The 16,484-nt window shown below is 42.5% G+C and overlaps 1 protein-coding gene across 4 annotated transcripts in view; it reads right to left on the reverse strand.

The window, feature by feature from the left end:
* The window catches only part of LOC119163083 (atlastin-3), a 211,358-nt gene that overhangs the window by 128,210 nt on the left and 66,664 nt on the right, over positions 1-16,484 (reverse strand). For all 4 annotated transcript variants that reach the window (XM_075874259.1, XM_075874258.1, XM_037415019.2 and 1 more), the window contains one exon: positions 15,367-15,579. In XM_075874259.1, coding sequence (XP_075730374.1) covers positions 15,367-15,579 — 213 coding nt within the window. The remainder of the gene's footprint in view (positions 1-15,366; positions 15,580-16,484) is intronic.

Here is a 16,484-nt window from a genome sequence, read left to right on the forward strand (position 1 = left end):
TCGCCTACGTTATTCAATCTGGCCCAGATTAGACTGCAGGCCAAGCTCTAAGTAATCGAAGGACTCAATGCTACACTATATATGCAGACGACATCACTCCATGGTTGCGAAATGGGGGTGATGGGCGAATAAAGGAAACGCTTCAAACAGCAGTTTCATAGAAGTGTGGCAGCTTGTGCTAGTTGGTATGGCATGACGATAGTTATAGCGCGTGAACAAAACGACGACACAGACACAAGAAGGCCTTTGGTGTCCTTCTTGTCTCTGTGTCGTCATTTTGTTCTCGCGCTATAACTATCGTCAAGCAGTTTCCAGTCTAGGGATATCTAGAAGGTACTGGGCTAGCCTGTTCTGCGGAAAAGTTCGTACTGTTGCTGTATTGAGAGACTCGTAGAGGTTGCAAGCTAAGCAACTGTCTATACGATCTCGCTCATAGAGAAGAAGTGCAGTTAAGAACAGCCGATGAAAAAATCATCTCCATAGTGTACAAGATCAGGCTACTTGGTCTGCTCGTCGAAGCCGAGGGCAACAACGAAGAAACCCTGAGACGACTGGATGCAACTGTAGCTCAAATGATGAGGTGCATAAAAAAGAATAGCAACTAAACACAGTTGCAAGAGGGAATAAAACGCGATAAGGTTGATACGGCCATTAATGATACGCAGAATAGTATGCGTAGCGCCGTCTATAGAATGACAAGTCGCCAAAAATATCAAGTTGAGCTGACTCATTCGAAAAATATTCAATGTAGCCATGGTGCTACCGATTAGCACAAGCACGGGAAAATTGTTAAAACTAGGCCTGCACAATACCTTACATTAGCTCATTGAGGCGTAACGTACGGCACAATATGAACACCTCTCTAAGACATGAGCAGGAAGATATATCCCAGAGCAACTTCGCATAACCTATCACACAAAACACGGCGTCAAGATGGACATCCCAAGAGAGACCGGGAAAACGATGATGATAACCTCCTGCCGAAAAATTATGCACGCCGAACACAAAAAGGCCAGACGAGATACCAGAGCAAAGGAAATACAGAAAAAAGTTTGCTAGTGAGCAGAACGCAGTTTTCGTAGACGCTGCTCAATACAAGCGCGGACGGAGATTTACCGCAGCCGTAATTGACAGCAACAAACGCTGTACGAAGTGCGCGACGATATTTATTTATTTATTTACAGAGTACCTACATCGCCATATAGAAATTACATAGGGGGGGGGGAACAAAAAAAACAGTCAGTACCAAGGCATTTGTAGCAAAATACATAAATACTTAAAAAAAGTAAAAAAGAACCACTGCCACATTTATTAGAACATAATAATGCATCACAAAATACATTTTCATACACACAGACCATACATAATGCAAGAAGAATTTCACAGCATAGAAAAAAAAAATCAGTATTTGTTATATTAACCAAGTCGTCACTTAAGCTGTTCCACTATTTTATTGTTTTTGGAAAGAATGAGTGGAAAAAAGTATTGGATCTGCATTTGAAGGTAAATATCTTTTTGCTATTGTCACAGCGAGTGAATGTGTAGAGGGGTTGAACAAGGTAGCTATGGTGATTGATTCCTGTGATAGAGTAATATATCTGGTGCAACAGTTTAAGCCGTAGTTTCTGTCTACGTACACGTAGCAGATCCCATCCCAAAGTGGCCTTCATTTGTGAAACGCTGGCGTAGGGGCTATAATTATTTAAAACCAGCCTTGCCGCTTGGTTCTGAAGTTTTCCTATTTTATTTATAAGATAGTCTTGGTGGGGGTCCCATACTACGCATACATAATGAAATATGAACCTGACCTGCAAAAAATATAAAGTTTCCTTGATTTCGCGCGGCGCCTGGTTGAAATTCCTTCGAATAAAGTATAACATCCTACTAGCTTTTGCTATGGCCGTGTCAATGTGTTTGTTCCATGTAAACGATTCAGTAATATGAACACCGAGATACTTATAATCGCAGTGTGTGTTAATAAGTACGCCATAGATGTTATATTGATGAAATGATTTGGATATTTTCCTTGAGAAGCTTACACTGCAACACTTTTTATTGTTTACATTCATTTTCCATTCTTTACACCAATCCGCTATGTGATCTAGGTCGGTTTGCAAAACGCAAGTATCAGATTCAGTCGTGATTTCTCTGTATATGCCGCAGTCGTCAGTAAATAATTTTATGGCTGATTTAATGTTTTCAACTATGTTGTTTATGTAGATTAGGAACAGTAAGGGTCCTAAAACGCTCCCTTGGGGATCGCCCGAAGGTAATGCTATGGGCGAAGATTTGACATTATTTAAGACAACGGACTGGGTTCTACCATTCAAATAATTACGTATCCACTTGTGAACCTTTTTATTTATGCCCAATGCAGCACGCCTTACATCCAAGAGCTTACGCAACACAGTGTCAAATGCTTTTTGGAAATCTATAAAAACCGCGTCTACACGACTATTGTGATCAATAGCTTTAGATACGAAATGCTGAAATTCTATTAGTTTTGTGCTAAAGAAATAACCTTTCCGAAAACCGTGTTGGGAGGGAGTTTAGAAAGCGTCAGAATCAAGGAATTTAAATGTATTGGTATGTAAAATGTGTTCAAATATTTTGCAACATACCCATGTTAATGAAATCAGTCTGTATTTTCTCTGAGTTTTTTATCTCCAGATTTGAAAATGGGTGTAACATTTGCTGTCTTCCAGTCTTGGGGAATAAGACCAGTTTCGAAGGAGAGTTCATAGATGATACTTAAATATGGATCAATAACGTGCACCACAAGTACTGAGAGAGCTGAAGAGGTAGCCATAGTGCTCGCAGTATCTCAGACAAACCAACCGTGACAGAGAGTGACCCTCAAACGGCAGTGAGGAACTTCGCCAACAGCTGCATCTCTTTATAGGCACTGCATATTGTACCTAAAGGGTGTCAAGCAAGCAACATAAGTATATACATTATATGGACACCTGTTCACGCCCTCACGGGAGACAGGAAGAACCGGACTGTACTTTACACAGATCGAGGGCTCATCGACCGAGCTGCCCCCTCAGGTGCCCCCAGAAATATTCGATGATGACGGTGCGGTAGATGAGTGGGTGTGGGAAGATAGAAGGACCAGATACACTGACAATGCAAAACACTAGAGATTACAAAGAGGCATAGTCTCATCCCCTAACCCAAAATTAACGAATAAAAAAATGGCCCGAGTCTGCATGTTACACTTCAAATGTCGCAAGACGGTAGACTTGCGTCTGGAGAAAGTGAAAAAAAAAAACGTTTATTTGATGTTCTCTGCAAGAAAATCGGTTAATTATATTCTGGAGGCGCTGCGTTAGAGTGCCTCGAGTGTGTAGTTGAGGCGAACGAGCACACCAAGGCACGTTAGACACGAGCGCCATCTGGCAGTTATCTTCGAAAACGAAGGCACGCGCGCCCGGAGAAAGATGCGCGCCAATCTCGGAGGTGATAAGGTGTGGAACGCAAAGCGACGGGCAGGTCTCACCACCGTGTCGTCGTAGCAAAGCGTTGGAAACACCTTTTTGAGCATCTTGTTGCACTGTCAGCGCCGCGCGATAAACGCTACAGTCCTTAAAGTTACTTGTGTGCCTCTTCTAGTATAAAGACAGATACGAAACTTCGACGTGTTGTTATGGCGCCTTAGATATACGCAATAGTTACTTTTTATTTGACAATCGCACAACTATGAGTGCTAAACCTTGAACAATATTGGTGGGCGCTACGGATGGGGTTGGCCGTTTGGTGACGTTTGAGGTATCGTTAAGGGTGCACAAACAGAAAATTGTACAGACAGACAGACAGACAGACAGACAGACAGACAGACAGACAGACAGACAGACAGACCAAAGTTTTTCGCCTAAGGTCCCTAAGAAAGACTATCGTCTTTAAAAAACGGCGTTTCGAATGGCAGCAGTTACAGCTAGGACGTATCTGAATCCTGCACTATTGCACATTATATATCCTGATATCTACGAAACAACAGTGTGTCGAATGGCGGCACTTACTAACTAGGACTTATTCAAATCCTGCACTCTCGCACATTTTATGTCCTGGTGTATACAAAAGGGACAGGTGCAAGTGCTGTAACTCCAGAGCCACTTTGGAGCATATGTTATGTGTATGCAGAGAGATTAGTGCCTTTATTGAGTATGCGGCCTCTAGTGATAGCCGTTGCGTGGGCTGGGAAGCCGCAATGTTCAGCCCCGTCCTCGAAGATAAGATGGGGGCCCTCCAGCGGGCCGAGAAAGCCGTCAGGATTCAAGGACTCCTGGATGTAACCTAGGTGGTGTCATTCGCCCAACCCACCAACTCGCCATACTTTCAATACCGTTCTTTCCTCCGCCACCTTTCATTGCTATCACATAACGAGTGCCTTATTGTTCCCGGTTGACACTTCTTTCTTAGCAACATTTACCATTGAGAAACGAATGCATGCGTAGCTTCCCGTTTTCACGGAATAGTACGTACTGTTCCATGCTACTTATACACGGTAAATATTCTTAGGTATTTTTAAATCTGGCACCGTCCAGTTACAAAGAATCTTGCTTGTGTCTTGATCAGATGGAAGATATTTGTTTTCAGTGTTCTCTCTTTGACCTTTTTTCTATTTCTCTGTATGAGCGCGCGGATTGTTTATTCATGAAGACAAAACGAAACAGCTCACTCTCTACGTTTTCCTGAACCATGTTCGCGTTATGATGCCCGCAAGAGCCCACTCGCTTCCTCTTAGTATTCACTGTACTATTTCACAGCACATTACAGTTGAAACTGAAATGCAGCCATACATATATTTTCTAACGTTGCTTTTTTTAGTGAACACATTGACTTCCAATCACCTGACTCAATTTTATGTGAAAAATTGCGGGGTGCAGCCATAGATATGTCATGGTGTTGAGTGCCCACGAGGGATATCTTTTTTGTAGTAAAGGCCGTCAGAAGACACATGCCAGAATAGCTAGTGAAACAATCTGTTATATGAGTGGGCATATCTTTTATTTCATAGTAGCATAATTTCAAGAACTTGTCATACATTGTATATCCAGCTGCAAGCCGACCTTTTCTGCCTCTTGCTGTGTGTGTGGATTGATTGTAGTGCGGCGAAGATCACTCAACAACCATGCAGTGAGGCTCAGAAAAATTTTGTAACCTATAATGCTAAAAGTGGGTTTCTGGAGCCCTAAGCAAACAGCAAGTTACCAAGATTGCTTGGTAAACTCCAAAATGTAATATAAAGTTCTCACCAAGTGCCGCAAACTTTGAGAAATTCGGGAGCATAGAAGTATGCACATATTGACATGCTGTTCGCATTGCCTAGCACAATATTAACATGACTTCAGCATGGCTTCTTGGTGTATATTATGCATCATAGGCGTACCGTACTGATTTTATAAACATGCCTGTCTATCTTGGCTGGTATATTTTGCATGACTTATATATTTTGTATATTTTTCATCATTGTAATTTTTTATTTGTGCTACTTCTGAAACTACGTGGTTAGATAGCAGAAAATCAGAGCAGCCTTGTTTATAGCTCATTCATCAAGAAACAAGAGTTTTTTATTACAGCACCTGTTGTACAGGGTGGCCCTACATGGCAACTACACATTCAAATACTTTGCTGACGGCAGCTAAAGAGAAACTCTGGGAGTAGTTTGTGCTTTATACTCATGCAATAACTACCAACATTTTTCACATTACTGCAAAACTACTTTTACTATTTTCGCTCCAATTGTGATAATTTCGCATACTACGTATAGTTCTAAAGTAGCAGCTGTAAAACATTCTAAGTTAATAATGGCAAAAAGATTTATCTTAAACGAGGAGGGTGAAAAAACAAACGATAGCAGTGCTAGTTCACCGTTGTCAAGTGTGCTTGGTCAGTGAGGTCTTGCGATGAATTAGCTCCTTTGTAAAGTACATGCATTGCTCCGCCCTTCATAAAGGTCGTCAAGCTTCACCGAGTAACTTATCTCTGTGAATACTTTCTCAACTTTAACAAATTATTCAGTTAGCTGATCATTTTTTTCGACTCAACCAGCTTTGAATCTACTTTTTTTTCATACTGTAGTTAGGCAGTGGAACCACCTAGACACAACTGTAGATAGTGTAGCAAACATCAAATTAAATACGTTTTGTGATCCCCGCTGCGGTGTACTGTCGGGCAAGGTAACCGGTTGCTGACCCGTAGGCCTTGAGATCGAATCCCGGCTGCGGCGGCGGCATTTTCGATGGAGGAAACAATGCTGTAGGCCCATGTGCTCATGGGTTCACGCTGAAGAACTCCTGGTGGTCGAAATTAAAGGAGCCCTCAACTACGGCGTCTCTCATAACATTACGTTGGCTTTGGGACTCTAGACTCCACATATCAATCGATCAGTCAATCATTCTTTTGTGACATGATAAAGAGTAAGCCCCAATGAAACAAAAAAGTTTCATATTATCACTGACGATTATGATACTGCCTAATGAATACAAATTCAGAGGGAAACTGTTGGATTTTTCTATTTTGCGATAAGTGTAAATTAACAATTTGTGAGAGGACATGCATGTATGCACAGTTGCATGCCACTATTTTTCACTACCCTTTCTTCAGGAAATACATTTCTGCCTGTATTTTTTTTTTCCAATGAAGGAAGCTCTGTGATTGGAGATATGTTCAGCTTGCACACCATTGCCTGTTTTCCAAAGAGGAGGTCATCGCAAGTGCTTTGCCACGTCATCGATACAGTGAAATGATCCACAAAGGAGAGGAACGGAATGTTCTTGTACATGAGTGAGGGGAAAGTCTTGATTGTCTTGATGTTTGTGTTGTAGTCACCCACAACAAATATTGGCGGGGGTTGATTCCTGGTCAATGCGAGGTGCAGGAAGTGCGTGGTGTCTTTGGAAAGTGCAGTGGGCAGCAAGCCATTGTCTAACTTTGCGTCACGCCATTCACCAACTTCATCGGAGGTACCCAATATTCGTATGTGCACTGTAGAGGTGTCAGCACGCCAGTAGATAGCTATTGCCCCGCTCGGTTGTGGTCTCTGTGAACACCACAACAGTACTGGTAATCTACGACTTTTATGGGTTGTTTGAAATTTATACATGCTTGATTGAAGCAAAGTAGAGTAAATGCTAAAGGGTGGGATTGTGATGTATGTCCTTCACATGAGAGGCGAGCAAGAGAACATAGCTTGATAAGAAGTGTAGCTGCTCAGTGATGGCGTGGCACATGGCAGTTTCGAGTTTATGAAACTGCAACTGATGAAACTCATCTGCTAGTGCTCTGTCCGAATTAGGTTCCCTGAGGCATGATCTTAAGTCATTGTCTACGCTGGTAAAACAATGACACCTGCCAATGTCTGTTGCACGAATCTTTTCTACGCATATCAATCTTTCTGTTTGCTTGCCCAATTTCATGGCATGCAATCGTTTGCGTGATCATGCTACTGGTGACGATGTCGCTTAGTGCATGAACGGGCACCTAAAAGCGGCGCTATCAAACTGCCTTGGCTAAATTTGTTTATTCGTTCTGGGAGTCCTGTGAGATACGGCAAATCAAACTACCTAGAAAATCATTTTGCACAGTACCACAGCGTATTAAGTGCTGTGTAATTGAAACCCTGAAATAAACATCTCCTAATCTGCTGTTGCAAACAGACATACTTGATAAAAGTGACATAAGGAGAAATTTGGTGCAATCTGCTGTTTTCAAAATCTTTTAATGCGATAGCAATTATATGGACACCGTCGGCTAGAATTCGCCGCCGGCGTGAAAGTGGGTGTCGGCGTCGATGTCGTGCACCGTATATGTATACGTATCTGTACAGGGTGTCCTACATACCTTGAGCCAGAGTTTAAAATACACTGGAACACGTAATTACGACGCGACCAAACGCATGTTGCTCATCGTTGCCTGGAGTTAGTCACACTATTTTTTTGTGTTCTCAAATATTGTTTAATTAGCTATGTTTCCTTAACTATATTTTCAAAAAACGAAGATCGATAGAAAATTTCTATGAGAAAGTTGTAGATCGTTTTGCGAAACGTCCGATTAAACAGTTTTGATCTTTATATCTGTTAGGTATTAGTGTTTTTATGCTAATTACAAATGCTCGCGAAATACAAAAATACCCGGTGACAAACCCAGTCGTGCTCAAGAGCGCTCAATGATTCTAGTGCTCCCTAACGTTCGGCGTACGAACGACCATAGCATTCGCCCCATTGTGTTGTCTCGGCAGGGTCGCAACGATGGTGGTGGCATTACGATGAACACGTTCTTCTATCGGCCACAAAAACAATAACCACTCTGACTGCTTATTGCTGTCATGAACTGGGGCGATAGAAGCGAGTCAGCAATATCCGCAATTAGGCGCAGTGAGCTTGCCAGGGCTCTCATCTCTCATGCGTACTTTGGCACGCGTAGATAATAAGGGGTTGTACGTGTGATCAGGCGCCCTTATCTTGCAATGGGGAGTATCGTAGGTCTTGGCTAGCCTATGGGTTTCTTCGGAACCATTCTGTTGTGGTTACCGGGTGCACATAAGTGACTGAAATCGTTGCACAGCCTCTGTTAGCGAAAAGGGTGCGCTTTTCAGACACAGCGAAATAACAACTGAGATGCTTATGCGCAATCATCTGCACCTGTGAGTACGTTTAGTGCGTCATTTGTGCGCGAGAAACACGGGGCACGTTTTCATCTGCTTGCCATTCTGCACGTGACCTTCTAAATTGTTGCTATCGCATTCATTGCTTCGCCTTTACGGCAAAGCTGTGACATTTATATGTCAAACAATCACCCTGGTTGTTTCGCTCGTTACTAGCTGCCCTATATCCCGGAGAAAACACGTGCCCCCCCCCCTCCCCTGAAAAGCTAGTGCACGTACTGAATCCAGCTCATGATCTAACCTTCTATCGAAGTGAATTCGGTCTCGTTGAAAACCACCCCACTTATGCACATCTCTGTTTATTTGCACTACCTCAAAGCCTTCCGCTCGACTCATCTGCCATATCTCTTTGCTTCGACAACCGCTATTTGCAGCTCGCCGTCACACACCGGTACCTTCTGTATTGTTCATATTACTTTCTGTACCTGAGGGGATATGGTGCCCATCTCACCAACCCCTCTCGACAGTGTAGTAGTTAGTCTTGCGGAATATTCATTTACAACATTGTTTAGACCAGCCGCAATGATCAAGAGGTTTCTTCCATTACCTTTAGCTGTGAGTTTGGCGCTCGCTTGCCTAAACACTCCTTCCAGCGTAAACGCTACTTTCTAACTAACACACCTTCCAACTCCACATTTAAATAATGTGGAGTTGGACATCGTTAACGAAATTTTTCCCCTATTCAAATTAGGCTATTCGCAGACGATTGTATAGTGTTTAACGAAGTTTGTTCTCTTAATGATCAACTAATGCCTAATTCTAACCTTCAAAACATCTCGTCGTGGTGCGGGCGATGAGGTATGGAATTTAACAAGGAAAAAACAGTCTACATGTCTATAACAAAAAAAAATCAATATGATGTCGTTTGCTTATAACCTAGGATCTACACCGCTCACCAAAGTAAACCAATACAAGTATCTTGGAATCACGATAACCAGTGACCTAAGTTGGAATAACCACATTTCCAACATATGTAAATCCTCCTTCAAAAAACTGTGTATCCTCAGGCACAAATTAAAGCACACTCCTCATTATACTAAAATGCTAGCCTACACTTCACTCATTCGCCCGAAACAAGAATATGCAAGCATCGTATAGGATCCCTACACAAAAACTAACATAAACGCTCTAGAGATGATTCAACTCAGAGCAGTTAGGTTCATTTTTTCTAAATATAGAATAACTGACTCTCCCACTAGCTTGATGAAACAACATAATATCCAGACACTTCAGCTTCGAAGGAAAATACACAGGCTAAAATTTCTCTACCAACTGAAAAACAACTCTTTCTCTCTAAACCCACACGCGTATGTGACACCACTTGCAGCACGTCGAACACGGCATCGTCACGAATTTTCTTTAACACCATATAAGACCAGAACTAACCTTTTCAAATATTCTTTCTTTCCGCGCACTATAAACGATTGGAATAATCTGCATTTATCACAACTAATAAGCACAGACTCCATTGAACATATATCTACTTGATGTTCGCCATTGTCATGTTGATTAATCTTTCTTTTCTTATTTTTAGTGTTCCTTTTTTGTATTTCAAGTTTTTTTTGTATTTCAAGTGTCTTGCGTGGGTATAGGCAAATGTTTATGCGCATGCAATGTGTTCTTACTTCTGTTATCTCTTTCTGACGTTGTTTTCATTGATTATGCTTTTCGTATTTCTTCAGTGTACATCTTGTTTAGTTGTGACTTTCTTCTTTCATTTTTTTGTGTGATTGCTGTTCATGGATATATATATATATATATATATATATATATATATATATATATATATATATATATATATATATATATATATATATATATATGTGTGTGTGTGTGTGTGTGTGTGTGTGTGTGTGTGTGTGTGTGTGTGTGTGTGTGTATGTGTATATTTATATTCATGTATTTGTCCTCCTGCTTGGGCCCAAATAGGGTCTGCAGTATTGTATAACTAAAAAAAATAAAAATATCACTCCTTCCACATAATAAACACTCTTTCCTCCTTCCAGCGTAAACACTCCTTTGCCTAAACACTCCTTCCAACTCCACATTGAAAGTAGCTATCCAAGGAATGATAGGAAGGCAAAGGTTCAAGCTTGAGGCGAAAGAATCCGCAAACGGGGTTGTGCTGAGCCGACGTTTTGACATGCGTACCTGTGTTTCTCGAGGCTGCTCGTTTTTTTTTTAGGAAGACAAAATTCGCTTGTCGAGACATCAGCTCTGCACAACCCCTGTTTACAGAATTTTGTCATGCAATGTCACAGTAATATTGCTTGGTGCAAGCGTAGTTTGTCATGGAGCGTCAGAAAATGGGATTATCCTAGGGTCTTTTTTGTTTGAAGCCAGCCACTTATCACAAAAGGCATATACGTTATACATGCTCCGAAAACACAAAATGCAGCCACGTGCGAACGCTTCTTTGAGACAAGCCACTTTGAACTTTGTCAATTACAGAGCATTAATAAACAGTTTAAACTTCTCCAGTAACACCCTACAAGGAAATGTATACAGTAAGTGGTTGGAAATACGCGCTAAGGACAGGTTATTGCTATGGCGTTCAACTGCTAAAGTGAAGCTAAAATTTTTCGTCATCAAGTCTGCCACCTCAAGTTAGGGCTGATGCCTTGAGGTGGTGGGCAAGGGAGTATTGGTCAGTTGTCATCTCATGGTAAGATCCCATACTACGTGAAGCCAAACAGGCAAAAAAACTGTATCTTTGATTTGCAATAATGATAGTAGCTGGCGCTTCCTTACGTTTCCACGTTTACGTGGAAACCCTATAGGGTTGATTGCGGGATTACCAACACCATAGCTCAGTGATGGACTACCGGACGCGTTATTCTGAGGTCGTAGGTTAGGATCCTGCCGGTGGCCAGTCATTTTTTCTTCCAGTATGCTTTCTTCTCATTGTCATTACATAAATTTCTTATAATACCCGTTATAGTTTTACAGACCTCACTGTCTATTAGTTCTCAATATTAACGGGTACAAGAGAATCAAAATACTTATAAAGTTCCATAAGTTCTCCTCCCAGCGTGACCACTGGTTTATTATCACCGTACTGAATAACGAGTGAAGGTATAACGAAAAGAAATAGAAACCGGCGAAAACAGTGGAGCACTGACAGCTATCACCGTAAACCGAAGGTTCGGGGTTTGATTCACGGTGACGCGAACCTTCGTTCTAGCATTTCTTTACCCTGCCCTGAAAACAAGAATGAAGATATTGCACGTCCCTCTGGTGTTAGTCTCGCTTTATTGTGGATCGGCATTCGCAAGTCGACATTGTTGCCTTTACCCGATATCTTAAAGAGCTCATTTCGCAAAAATTACGGCAAACTCATATCTGTGACGTGAATTCGTAAGAGAAAAATTAATCTTTCCCGCAAAAAAAACGATTCGTAGTTAAAAAATACTATCGTCTTTAAAAGAGAAGTGCTGTTCTGCGCGTAACACACAGCACATTCACAGCGAAAGCTATAAGAGCGGCCTTTGAGGGCATTTTTAAGCACTGTTTGGCCAACTGCTACAAGCACACTTGCCGTGTACCCACTATGCCAGAAATGATAATTTTTGTGTCGTAGGCCAGCGTTCACTATGCTGTCATTCGTTAATCTGCAGAGAAGCGTGGTATCCGCTACACACATGCTAGGTATTTCGTGCAATTTTGTATGGCGACGATCACGAATCATGATTGAAGTGGGCATGTGCCACAGTTATTAGGTGACAAAAACGAGTTTCCTAATGGGTTTGATCATTCGACGACCCAATCGTTCCGCAATTAGTATTGTGTGACACCTTGTTGTACCTTTGATGTTCTAAAACACTTTGATGTTCTAAAAGCCTGCCTAGGACCAGCCTGCCTAGGACCGTGGCGCAGTGGTAGCATACTGGACTTGCACGTGACAGACCTGGGTTCAAATCTCTTTGAGGCCCTTAGTGTTGCTTTATTTACCGATTTTTTTCTTGTAATAATGGTTACGGACACCAGCGGCAGAAAAATACAGTGCCGCGCATGCGCCGTGTTTTGATGTCATAAAAGCTCTCGGTTTAAAGTACATAGAATGCGAAAAGTGTATGAAGAAAAACAGAAACAAGAGAAACAAAGCAGACCACCCAGCTACGCTGCTCTTTCAGCCTCAGCCTCGTACTTGTGGTACGAAGCTTTCTTAGGATTCTTTTTTTACAGCGATTGCTATTATGAGATCAAAACTTAGGTCACGCGCGGCGCCGTCGTTATCTGCCGCCAGTGTCCATGAACACTATCGCGTAATAAGAAACACCTAGTACAAAGGACACAGTGGGTCTGGAGGACGAGTCCGCTGCGTGCCAGCGCAGTATTCTAACTCTGAGCCATGCCGGTGCTTGGGACTTGTTCGCGAACCTGATTTAGGAAGGCTCCATGGCGGAAACGTAATGTGTTATAGTAAATTATGAAGTGTTTTAGAACAACAAAATAGCATCTAGGCGTCAAACAATGCAAATAGCATAACGAGTAGGTAGCTCAATGCACCAACACATTACAAAATCTTGTTCCTGATCACTTATTAACTGTGACGGATGCCCACTTCAAGCATAATTCCTCATCGTCATCAGCCACTTCATGAACAATTGGCACAAAATTACTTGCAAGTGTTTAGCGGATACCACACTTCTCAGAAGAATGAGGAAGACTAGCATAGCGAAAGCCGGCTTACTACCCAGAAATTATTATAATTAACGCCGTATTAGGAACAAAGCAAGTGTGCTTGCAGCAGTTACCCAAAGAGTGTTTATTAGGTTCTGAAAGGCCGCTCTTGTAATTTTTCCTGTGACTGTTCTGTGCCTTCCGCGCAGGCCTTGTGTTTTTTTTTTCGGTCGGTCAATGTATATTCTACCGGTTACACAGGTTTGCGCTGCATGCCTTCAAAATCAAAAACACTGCAAACTTTGCGCACCGTTCCTGGTTTAGCACTGCCTTCATTATCTACAAACATTTACATCTTTACAGCCAAGCAACAGTGTCGTATAATTACGTCACAATGATGTGACAAGTTTTCATGGTATCTGATGCAAAACAGACCTCACACATTACCGTCATTAAGAGATAGTTTTTCGGAGAACACGTATTGATACCACCCACAGTGAATTTTCGCTTTTGGTGAGGCATTCAACAATTTTATCTTAAAAGACCCAGGTTGAAAAAATCGTAAGGCGACCAAATAGAATTCCCTTGGATGCGTGCTTAGAGAAATCGCCTATCTGTGTTTGCATGCCTTGGTGAGTTGTTTTGAGGCTAAGGAGACATCAGGTCTCTGCGATTTGGCTTGCACTGCCTGCACTAGTTGCTAAATGTGTCAAAGCAGCGCCAGCGGTGACGTGGGTACGCAGCACCGGTTCAGCAAGTGCAGGTGCAGCCTCGACACTACAGCGCGGCGGCTACTGCCAAAACGAAGATGCAAGTGCAGGTATGAAGTTCTTCGAATAGCCAACATGGCGTGTACCCATGGCGTTGTTTTCAAAACACTGCTGCGATGGCTGTCGTCATGCCGTATAAAAAAAACTGCTGGACAGCGTTCATGATTCCAACAATGACGATCTGTACAGTAACAGAGCAGGTGTTGGCGGGGTTTGTGTTGGTCTTTTGCTTGGTGTACGTGAAAATGTCAGTCATGTTCTCAGGTACACGAACGCTGTTGGACGATTCCATTAGTATGATTTCATGAGACTGTTCATAATGTCTAGGACGATAATTTAGCGGTTAATACTCAATCCTGTACTGTCGGCCTTCTAATCAAGTGCGTGCGAGACCATGGAGCAAGAAAAAGCAAAAAATCGCGTGGGTTCTTTGTCCAACAGAGCCACTTTTCTTCACAATGTATCAATATAAGACACGTGAGCAAACTTGCTTCAATACATATTTTAAAACAGCCTTTTTTAAGGTTTCCTACCGCATCAGTTTCGCACTTTCGTAAAGAGGAGGTGAGTGCGCAGCTTGCGTCTCGAACTGCGTCTTTATAACTTTAACTTTTTTTTCTTTTTTCTACGATTCTTTCTGCAATCAGGGTGGCTTTTTCTGCTCATGAGACACACATGTAACAGAATCCGTCCTAATAGCTGCCGATAAGACACGGCTAAGATTACCCGTCCGTGGCACGAGCTTTACTTAAATGTTTGCACGCACGCTCTGAACAACACCCAGTGTCGTCTACTCCAAGCTTGGGAGGAGGAAGGGGCGCGCGCCACGCTGCACCTCCTTTTGAGCAGGTGCAGGCCGGCAGAGAACTCGTGCAGTACTACGCTTGTACCGCGACAAAACGAGGAAGCCAGGGCAAGGCGCGTGCGCGGCACCAGTAAATCGAGGAGAAGGGTGCTGCACCCGTTGAACTGGTGCCGTCGCTGCAGCTAAATCGAAAAGACCCCTAAATGATTTCACGGGCTCCACGTCAGTGAGGTCGCTACCGTTCTAGGTTGTTGTAATACGGCATGCCAAAAGGGCAACAAAATACGTCAGCCTTTGAACTGGCTCTATCTGAAAAGTGCAGTGCCCATGCGCGTCATTTCCACGAAAATGTTGAAATAGAAGAGGGCTAGCATTGTTGCGGCAGTGGCTGTGGAGGAGAATGAAGCCACTCAGAAAACTTTTTTTCTGTTAGAAATAATTCAAACTAAAGCATTCAGCATTACCGCCATGTCAACCAAAGAGGTTTCACTAACATCTACCTTTAGGCCGGGGTGAGGCATCAGAAAGCAGCGGATCTTCATGAAACATGTCTTCAACTTCTGCCGCAGCTGTCGCAGTTCTTCGTCCTCTATGTCGTCGAAGCGGCTATCCAGGAGTTGTTGACCACCTTCCAAGCCATAAGGCATCTCGTACGCACACTGCCAGTCACGCACCAGAAACAGCAAGCTCTGGAAGGGCCGTGCACAACCCACCTGCACATCACACAGTTTTTTCACCCGTTGTATTGAATAACGAGGCTAATTGTTTCACTTACAGTTGCATGAATTCACCTCAAGCACTGAAGTATGGCAGGCGCACGTTTTCCACAGTAAAGACTACAAGAAGACTCTAGCGCACAGTTGTGCTAGCGGAAACTAGAACTACAGCTTCTGATCAAGCCTTGACAGATTGGCACCTGAGGTGTCCCGCTCTTATGCTCGATGACAGCGCTTCCTTTTGGGGTTATGGCAGGCACATATCTGTGTCACCGAACTGCAGATATGCATTGTTACTTTGACACTTCGATGAATCTGGGGTTGTTAAATTTGATAGTGTACCTATTATTGATACCATTGTTTGCCACGTATTCACAAAGCTTCTTTATCTTTTTAAGCGTGTTCATCAGCTTTTGCTTAACATGACTCCTGCGCAATTATTAGCCCCTCATCCCTACTAGATGTAGTATAGAAGTTTTCAGCAAATATGTGCGTGATCTGGCGTTGTGCACAACATAAGTTTCTGAGTTTTTAGTTCCCTCTCAATTTATCAAGCTTTATCATTCAAGACATTGCAGTAATTCAACGCACAGAACGATACATTGCACCACATAAAGCTGCAAAGACGACTATAAAGGCAAGCGCGACCGCTATAGGAACTCATGTGCTATAAGTATCCCACTAGCTGACTCATGACGGCAAAGGAGTCTCAATTACTTGAAACATAATTTCTTGTGATAAGTTCGTATATTTTTTGGATTAAATCTGCAGACTATAATACCCAACTTATGAGTGCAGTATAATCAGGTTGACACCAAAAGCGCAATCTCACGGCTCCGATCATTAACAACACTGTCAGATGACTATTCGTGCAGATGACTGGTGCATCAATAAGGATTTAT

Source organism: Rhipicephalus microplus, chromosome 9, assembly GCF_043290135.1.
Source record: "Rhipicephalus microplus isolate Deutch F79 chromosome 9, USDA_Rmic, whole genome shotgun sequence".
Lineage (NCBI taxonomy): Eukaryota > Metazoa > Arthropoda > Arachnida > Ixodida > Ixodidae > Rhipicephalus > Rhipicephalus microplus.